The following is a 9,887-nucleotide window of genomic DNA, read 5'->3' as shown; positions in this document are numbered from 1 at the left end:
CTCCCCGCCCACCGCCTACCCCCCCCCCCCCCCCAGAGCATAGGTTGTCAGCATGACCGGTGGAGCATGGTCATGCCATAATCCCTTCTTTATTTCTTCATTATGTTGAGATTTGGGGCATGTATGCACATGTGCCTGTCTTGTTTCTCTTTTTCTTTCTTTCTTCTTTTTTTTTTTTCAAGCTGCTGGGGCCAGAATTTGAACCACAATTGGCCATGTTGGTTCCAGCTCTCTTAACCACTGGGCCACAGGGCCAGCCCATGTTTTATATTTTAAGTGCATCAACTTGTTACCATGTCTATTACTCCCTCCCCTATTTCAAGTCACATCTCTTACCTGGACTGTTATAGTATCCAACCCTTGCCTCCCAGCCCCCATAACTCATGCTCAACACTACAGCCAGAGTGGCCCATATTCTGTTCATGTCATACATTCTATTAAAAGCCTCTAAGGGCTTTCCCATCTCACTCAAAAGGTATTTGATATTTTGGGGTGTCATGGCCAGCAAGCTTCATGCTGTGCCGTGACTGTCTTTCTCTGATTTCATTTCCTATCACTCTTCTTCATTCCGACCACATTGGTCTTGTCCCACTGCAAAACCTTTATATTTGCTTTTCTTTCTCATCACACTCATTTCAGCATGACTTGCTTCCTTATTTTCTCGAGGTCTTTGCTCAGCTGTCACCTCTTTAGAGAGGTCTCTCCTAACCACCTTGTGTATAATACACTCCTACTTTCACACCATTGTTCCATCCACTTGACCGTCCTTTTTGCTGCTTCATAGCACTTATCACCACCTGACTCATCTATCTTTTTGTCTGTCTTATCCCACTAGAATGGAAGCTTCACAAGAGCTAAGTCTTTGTTTAATGCATTGCTGTGTCTTCAGCACCGTACATTGTCTATCCCACAATAGGTCCCCAGGAGCTAGTTGTTGGATAAATGATAGGTGATATAGTAGAATGCATCCTGAAAAGGGCAACCAAGGTTGCTATGGATCTTTAAATTTTATGAGCCAGGAGAGCTGAGAATGTTTTACTCCAAAGAAAAGAAGAGATGGCCATTTTTTTTAGGCTGTTTCACAAGGAATTTCTGCATCACTGACAGGTCAATGACCCCCTAAGATTCTGATTCTTTTAAGATGTAACTCCAGAATGGAAGCATTATAAGAAGCACTGTGTGATATTAAACACCCGACCTAATAAGGGTTGATGTAATTAAATGACTAAGGCACATTCATCCCTAATGATGATGGCAGGACTTGCTGATATTAGGTTACTTTTTCTCTGGCTTCAGAAGGTAGACCCCGATGGACCTTGCCTTGCCTTGTAATTTGAGGGAAAGACCTGGTGACAAGCTATGGGATACAGAAACTATATTCCTCTTTTTTTTTGGAGAGGTTTTTTGCTGTAGGGTGCATATGCTTGCCAGAAGGACAGAGAGACAGAAAGCGAGAAACCACACCCTCAGGGGAGAATGGCCATGCCGCAATCCCTTCTCCTCCATTCTCCTCTCGGGATCTTGGGCATTCACACACATGCACCCGGCATGATTTTAAGCCACCGGGTCCAGGGCTCGAATCGTGGTCAACTACATGGGAGTCCAGCCACATAGCCATTATGCCAACTACTGGTCCCAGAAACTGTATTCCTGCCAAGGTATAAATTGACATAGTTACTACCTGGTTGTTTGCAAAAATAAATACTTATCGTGGCCTTCTTTTGAAGGAATACCTCTTTGTTTTTAACTTCATGGATAATGCTTTTCTGTGGAACAGATACAGGCAGAAGAAGGAGGTGGAGCATAGGTTGTCTGAACTGAAGTCTGCTGTGGAAAGTGGTCAAGCAGATGATGAGCATGTTCGTGAATATTATCTCCTTCACCTTCGGAGGTGGATTGGCATCAGCTTAGAAGAGATTGAGAGCATTGACCAGGAGATAAAAATCCTGAGAGAAAAAGACTCTGTAAGAGAGGTAAGTCTGGTCACTACCCACATAGCTCAAAAAACTACCATCAGAGATTTGAATGTTATGCCGGAGAGTAATAAACTTAAAATCCTTTGGGACCAGCAGATAGCGTAATGGTTACACTGCTGGACTCCTACATAGTTGATTGTGGTTCAAGTCCTGGACCTGCAGGACCAGCAGTTGGCGTAATAGCTATGTCGCTGGACTCCCATGTAGTCGACCATGGTTCGAGTCCCAGACCCGGTGACTTAAACTCATACCAGCACATGTGCATGCATGCCCAGGATCCCGAGAGAAGAATGGAGGAGAAGGGATGGCAGCATGGCCATCCCCCCGGGGGGCTTTCTTCCTTTCTGTCTCTTTGGAGTGCACTCACCCTATAGCAAAAACCTCTCTAAAAAAATTTTTTTTTAAAGTCTTGGACCTGGCAGCTTAAAAACTTATGCTGGGTGCACGTGCGTGTGTACCCAAAATCCTGAGAGGAGAATGGAGGAGGAGGGATTGTAGCCATCCCTCCTGGAAGATGATTTCTCACTTTCTGTCTCTCTGCCTCTCTCTCTCTTTCTCTGGCAGGTACACATGCCCTATAGCAAAAAATCTCCTTAAAAAAATTAAAATGCTTTTAAGTTTCCATAAAATAATTGTTTTGTTTTTGTTTTTTTTTTTAAATACTGGAGGGCACATTTGCTCAACACAGAGACAGAGAGGGAGAAAGAAAAAGTACCCTCTGAATGGGTGTTGAAATCCTTTCTCCATCTCTTCATCCTTTTGGGATTTGGGGTATGAACATACATGTACCTGGTATGTTTTTCAAGCCACCTGGGCCAGGATTTGAACTTTGTCCATGTGAGATCCCACTTCCCATAAGCACTAGGCTGTGGGGCTGACTTATTGTTGAGATGAATGGAGAAAGGCTGAAGATCTACAAGTGTAGCTTTCTGTTTAGCTTATGGTAGTGTTCCCAGTGCTTTCTAATCTGTAACACACTTCTAGTCATTTGGTATTTTCTTTTGGGGCTGGCAAGTGGCATGATAGTTAAGGCGCTGAACTCCCACATGGTTGACCATGGTTTGGGTCCTGGACCTGCCAGCTTGCTTTCTCTTTCTCTTTATCTCTTTCAAATTGAATAATAATTTTAAAAAAATAAAAAATTATTTACAAAAAATAATAATTCAGCTTTTCCAGTGAAGGCAAGGCTAAGGAAAGGGGATTCAAATTTAGTTCAAGAGATTTAGACAGAATTTTTTTTCTTTTAGAGTTTTTTCCTTAAGGTGTGCATGCTCACTGGAGAGAGAGACAGAGACAGTGAGAAGGAAAGTGAGAAATAACCCCCCTCAGGAGATGGCCATGCCACAGTCTCTTCTCCTGGGATCTTGAGCACACACACGTGTGCTCTGGGCATGAGTTTCAAGCCACCAGGTCCAGGACTCATACCACAGTCAGCCATGTGGGAATTCAGCAATGTAACCGTTATACTATCTGCTTGCCCCAAGATTCAGATTGAATTTTAAAGGGGGCTTTGGAATCATCTTCTTTCATTTAAGGGGTAGGAATATTTTAAAGCAAGTAATTGTCTTACTTGCGGTGAGATGATTTCTGGAAGAACATTCTCTTTCTTTTTAGCAAGGTCCTAAGGGCCCCCTTAGGAGAGCCAGGCAACCTCCACCATGTGTTATATCTTAGTGGTTGATAAATAAAGAGCAGATTTTGAATCCAAAGCTTTTTATGCACCTGAAGACTTAAGAACCTGCATTAGGGTGGGCAAAATGATATTTGTACCTCTGATAATTAATTTCCTTTTTAGGCATCAACATCTCACTCATCTCTGAATCAGGAGAAGCCTCCAATGAAGCCCTTCATTCTCACTCGGAACATAGCCCAATCCAAGTAGGTGGTACTATAAAGCGGTTTGCCTTTGCAGGCCCCTGCTTTTGTGGCAGTATATGAGTAACATACAAAATGGGCCTTGTTGAAAAGTCATGACTTCACCTAGGGAAGCTGTTTTTTCTCCAGAGGGACATTATCTCTCCTGATAAGTTTTCTTGATGTCTCTTCCTCAGACATTTCCTTTACAAACTTGAGCTTAAAAACAGACTTTAAAAGGAAAGAAGTAAATGAATAAACAAAAAAAAGAAAGGAAAAGGTCTAATGGAAAATTGTATGCTTCACATTTTTTTTCCTCTTATTGCCACTCTTCCTGCCCTCAGGTATAGTTTTCAAAAGGACATATTTGCCTGTCTTTGATATAATTCTGCATTGTTGAAATACTTTTCCATATAGGCTCCTCTCTGTATCCTTCAGAGCCATCAACTATAAATATCCATTCCAGTGTCATCAATGCTCTGTATAGTATTGTCCACTGTGATTGCTTATTGGGAGATGATTCTGGTCTATTTATCTTCTCCTGAAAGCTCTCGACATTACTGGCCCTTTCTGGATGCCTTTTTTTTTTTTTAAACATATCGTCCCAGGAGTTTGTGCACTTTCTGAAAAGATAACTACATAAGGGGATGAGAATGAAACAGACACAGGCATTGTCATTAAATAGAGGAGACTTTTGAATGGTGCTTTGTTTTGTTTTCTTTTCTAAATGCAATGTGATTATTTTGCAGAGTATATGGAGCTGGTTATCCAAGTCTGGCAACTATGACAGTGAATGACTGGTATGATCAGCATCGTAAATATGGAGCATTACCAGATCAAGGAATAGTCAAGGCCACACCAGGTATAAAACAAGGGGAAAAAAATAGTTGTATTACAGGTTCCTTACTCCCTTGCAATTACATTCTAACCAAGTATTGTTCCTTTTAGGAGAAGTAGTAGTCTGGACAAAGATTCTGAGTAATAGAAAGATTCTAGGCAGTATTGTGTTTATTATTAAAATAAATAGCAAATAATTCTGGGAGGATGGGGACAGTGGCAGCATAGGTTTTGAATCTCTCCAAGTATTATACTCTAAAAAACAGCAACTGGATAGCAAAACCACAAATTGATAGATATATTTCCACTTCTGGAAATAGCAGAGTAGATTATATCAGGACAACTCCTCATATAGATAACAAACTGAGCAAAATATGTTTTAAAAACTGCCTGAAGGCACTGGAGAGTGATCAAAAGAGTAGGATCTGAGGAAGGACATTTAGAAGAAAAATAGGGAGGCAAAGCATTAATGGCACAAAGACATGTGGTATTATCTGTTGAAGATATTTTATAGTTTTATCAACTGGACTAGGGAGAAATGTTCACCTGTTGAAATATTCACTTTGTAAGCCAAATAATGTGATTGTATAAAAGAAGATGAAATAAAAAAATGAAAAAAAAAGCAGGCAAGAACTGGAGGGCAGCCAACATTTAGAAAGAATCCTTAGAATTCCTTGAGGACAGGGATTTTAACTTATTGTATTCTCAGTACTCAAGTTGGTAATTGGATTATAGTAGGTATGTGGAGGTGTCTTTGGAAGGGGAATATGTAGAGAGAGGTCATCGAGAAGGTGGAAACAATATGGTATAGCAGAAAAAGTGTGTATGGATCTGGGGTGACCAGTTCAACTCCTTTCACACTTGATGGGATATCTAGCACCCTGAGCCTCAGGGTTTTTTTTGTGGGGAGAGGTTTTTGCTATAGGGTGCGTACACTCGCCAGAAAGACAGAGAGACAGAATGGGAGAAATCATCCCCCAGAGGGGATGGCCACACCACAATCCCTTCTCCACTCCCCTCTCGGGATCTTGGGCACGCATGTACATGCACCCGGTGTGAGTTTAAGCCACAAGGTCTGGGACTCAAACCACGGTCAACTACATGTGAATCCAGTGACATAGCCATTACGCCAACTGCTGGTCCCCTCAGTTTTCTTTTCTTATTTGATCCTCTTAACAGCTCCCATGAAATAGGCATTCTTATACCTGTTTTAAGATGATGGGAACCAGCAATTAGCATAATGACTGTGTCACTGGACTCCCATGTAGTCGACCGTGGTTCGCGTCCCAGACCCGGTGGCTTAAAACTCAGGCTGGGCATGTGTGTGTGTGTGCCCAAGATCCTGAGAGGAGAATGGAGGAGAAGGGATTGCGGCGTGACCATCCCCCCTGGGGGATGATTTCTCGCTTTCTGTCTCTATGTCTCTCTCTGTCTTTCTTGCGAGCGCACGCGCCCTATAGCGAGGAAAAAAAAAAAGATGAGGAAGCTGTCACTGAGAACTTATTTATCTATAGCTTAAAAGTGACCAGGCTAGGCTTTAAATCCCAGCCTTCAAACTCCCAATTGCAGTACTATTTCCACTATAACACAGAAAAGAGCAGAGTAGTACATGTTGAGTATCCATTACTCAAAATGCTTAGGAGCAAGAGTGTTTCTCATTTTGGACTTTTTTTTTTTTTTTGAGAAGTTTTTGCTATACGGCACGTGCGCTTGCCAGACCAACAGAGAGACAGAAAGCGAGAAATCACCCCCCAGGGGGGATGGCCACACCACAATCCCTTCTCCTCCATTCTTCTTTTGGGATCTTGGGCACGCACACACACGTGCCTGGCATGAGTTTAAGCCAGGTCCGGGACTCGAACTGCAGTCAAATACCTGGGAGTCCTGCAACATAGCTATTACGCTAACTGCTGGTCCCTCATTTTGGACTTTTTCAGATTTTGGAATATTTGCATAATGATGAAATATCATTGTGATGGGACCCAAGTCTAAACATGAAATTCATTTGTGTTTCATATATACCTTATACACAAGCCTGAAGTTGCATGTTATAATTTTTTAAAAATATGTCAGAAGGCATGTGCACTTGCCAGAGAGACATAGGGTTAGGGGAATGAGAAACTACCCCTCATGGGGAATGATCACACTGCAATTCTTTATCCTCTATTTCTCCCTCCTTCCAGGATTTTGGGCATGCATTTACACCCCTAGTGTGTTTTTTCAGGCTACCAGGTCTTGGTCTCAAACTGCACAGTTGGCCATATGAGATCCAGCTCACATAACCACCAGGCCATGGATTGGCCTAACATAATTTTATATACTATATTTGGTTTTATTGACTATGACTTATAACGTGAGGTCAGGTATAGAATTTGCTACTTGTAGCATCTTGTTGGTATTCAAAACATTTAGGATTTTGGAATGTTTCCTGTTTCAGGTTTTGGGATTAGGAATGCTCAGCCTTTCATTTGAAAGATTTCCTGTTTGTTCATACCTATTCAACTGTGGGCAGGCTGTAGTTTTTCTTGCATGGAGTAGCTAAAACTTAAATAGAAACTTGCAATTTAATTAAGAAAGGAGAGAGCTGAAATCAGGGTGACTTATAGTAACTAAAAAGTGAGGGAGAATATCCTACAAAGGAGAGAATCACAAAGGAGGAGTCCCAATTCTGTATATAAACCCAAGGCTAAAATAACTGAATAGAGAATTCAGCTCTTGTCCAATACCAGCAAGATAGTATTTGATGGTTTGGTTCTAGATGAGTTGATTGCCTGCTAAAATGAAAAATCAGTGCTTTTTGAGGAAAGAAACAATTCAGAATCTCTACATTATACCATTCATAATGTTTAGGATTCAATGCTAAGCTACTAGATGTGAGGGAGGAGGGGGAGAACAGGAAAATTTGACTCATACTCAAGAGGAAAGGCTACCAACCCCCAAGATAGTTTATATGTGGAAATTAGCTAGTGGGACTTTTAAGTCAGCTATTATTTCTTTTTTTCTTTTTTTTAGAGAGATTTTTGCTACTGGGAGTGTGTGCTTGCAAGAGAGACAGAAACATAAGAGACAGAAAGAGATAGTTACACTGCAATACCTCCTCCTCCATCTCCTCTTGGAATTTTGGATATGACCACACAGGATCCCAGCGTGAGTTTTAAGCTGCTAGATCCAGGACTTGAGCCATGGTCGACTAAATGGGAGTCCAGTGATATAACCATTATGCTATCTACTGGTCCCAATCAACTATTATTTCTTAGCTTAAGTATAGAGAAGAAAATATGCTTTAAATATTTTTTTGTTTGTTTGCCTAAGGGTACACGTGCTTGCCGGAGGGTGACAATGGGAGAGTGAACAAGTAGCCACATGGGGAATGGTCATGCTACAATCCCTTCTCTTCCATTCCTCCATCCTGTTGGGATTTGGGGCATGCATGCACACACACCCAGTGTGTTTCTCAAGTCACCAGATCTGGAGCTCGAACTGTAGGATCAGCTACATCTGCCTTAACGACCAGGCAATGAAGCTGGTCCAGAAAAATACTTTTAATGAATGGAAACATAAATTTTGGGTTTGTCCCATGGTGTAGCAGTTAAGTACTGTGTAAAGGGAAGGGAGCTAAATCCCATGTAGCCAACCACAGTTTGAACTGCAGCCCCTGAAGCTTAAAAAAAAAATGCTGGGGACCAGCAGATTATGTCACTGTTACATCACTAGTCTCCCATGTAACCACAGTTCAAGTCCTGGACCCGGCTTAAAAACTCACACCAAGTGCGTGTGTGCCCAAAATCCTGAGAGGAAAAGGGATTGTGGCATGGCCATCCCCCCTTGTGGGGGTAATTTCTCACTTTCTCTCTTGCTGGCAAATGCATGCACCCTATAGCAAAAATCTCTCTCTAAAGAACAAACAACAAATGCTGGGCACATTCATGCATGCCCAGGATCCTGATGGGGTAGAGATGGAGGAAAAAGGATTGTGACATGACCATGCCCTGTTGGGGAGATTGCTCTCTCTCTTTCGTCACAAACACACACATGCACACACACCGATATTAAAATAGTAATAACGATAAACCTCAGCAGACAGTAGAAACTGCGTACGAAATCTGAAACTAAAAATTATATTATCTGAAATTTAAAAAGTACTGAATGAGTTTAATAGCAGATTGGCAATGACAGTAGAAAGTGTTGGTTAACTTGAAGATCAATAGAATTTATCCAATTGGAAAAAAATAAGATCAGAAAATATTAAACAGTACTTTGATGACCTTTGGAACTATGTAAAAAGACCTAATATACCTACAATTGGAGTACTAGGAGGAGAAGGGAGCAGAAAGAAAAAATAAGAAATAGTGGCTGAAAATTGCCAAAATATGTGAAACACACATTTAAAGATTCAGAAATTTTAGCAAGCCTCAAGCAGGTTAAATGTGAAGGAATTTCTGAATGTTTCTGGGAAAATGGAAAAGTATGAGTTTATTTTGATGCAAAAAAATTTGAAATCCACTTGTATTTTTTTCAGAATACACGTTTTCCATGAATATTTTGAAGCCTCTGTACTCAAAACCACACATAAACACACCTTAGTCAAATTGCTGAAAACTGAAGAAAAAGAAAATTTAGAAAGCAGCCAGAGATATATTAGACTTTATATAAAGGAGAACAATGATGCAGAGTGTTGCCAACTTCCCATTAGAAACAGTGGAAACCCTTCTCTATTTCTCCTCCTGGCATTTTGGGCACACACAGGTATTTGGCATATATTTCAAGCCTCTGGGTCTGGGACTCAAACTATGCAGCTGACCATGTGGGATCCAGCTGCTTTAACTACCATACTACCAGCTGACTCTGCCTTCAGCCATGTTTTATTAGTCACATAGACCAATCCTGATACAGAGTAGAGAGAGGACTCTATAAGAGCATAGATACCAGGAGGCGGGAATCGTGAGGTGCCATTTTCAAGATTGCCTTACCATATGGTATATTAATTCTACGTAGACTGGAAAGTTAGAGATGAATATTTTTCCTAGAGTCTCCACTTAAAAAATATAAAAAGAATAATAAAACAGTAAGCCATGGACTAGGAGAATATATTTTAAAAAGACATATTTGATAAAGGGCTGTTTTCCAAAATATACAAAGAATTCTTAAAACTCTTTCTTTTTTTTCTTTTTTCTTTTCTTTTCTTTCTTTTTTTTTTTTTTTTTTGGGAGGGTTTTTTCT

General features: G+C 40.9%; 1 protein-coding gene across 4 annotated transcripts in view; it reads left to right on the top strand.

Moving 5' to 3' along the window:
• IGBP1 (immunoglobulin binding protein 1) overlaps window positions 1-9,887 on the top strand; it is a 45,552-nt gene that overhangs the window by 17,957 nt on the left and 17,708 nt on the right. For all 4 annotated transcript variants that reach the window (XM_006169970.3, XM_027768863.1, XM_006169969.3 and 1 more), the window contains 3 exons: window positions 1,778-1,973; window positions 3,772-3,854; window positions 4,580-4,692. In XM_006169970.3, coding sequence (XP_006170032.1) covers window positions 1,778-1,973; window positions 3,772-3,854; window positions 4,580-4,692 — 392 coding nt within the window. The remainder of the gene's footprint in view (window positions 1-1,777; window positions 1,974-3,771; window positions 3,855-4,579; window positions 4,693-9,887) is intronic.

Source organism: Tupaia chinensis, unplaced genomic scaffold, assembly GCF_000334495.1.
Source record: "Tupaia chinensis unplaced genomic scaffold, TupChi_1.0 Scaffold147880_1, whole genome shotgun sequence".
Taxonomy (NCBI): domain Eukaryota; kingdom Metazoa; phylum Chordata; class Mammalia; order Scandentia; family Tupaiidae; genus Tupaia; species Tupaia belangeri.
Note: the sequence above shows the minus strand (reverse complement) of the source record. Positions and strands in the feature narration are given on the sequence as shown.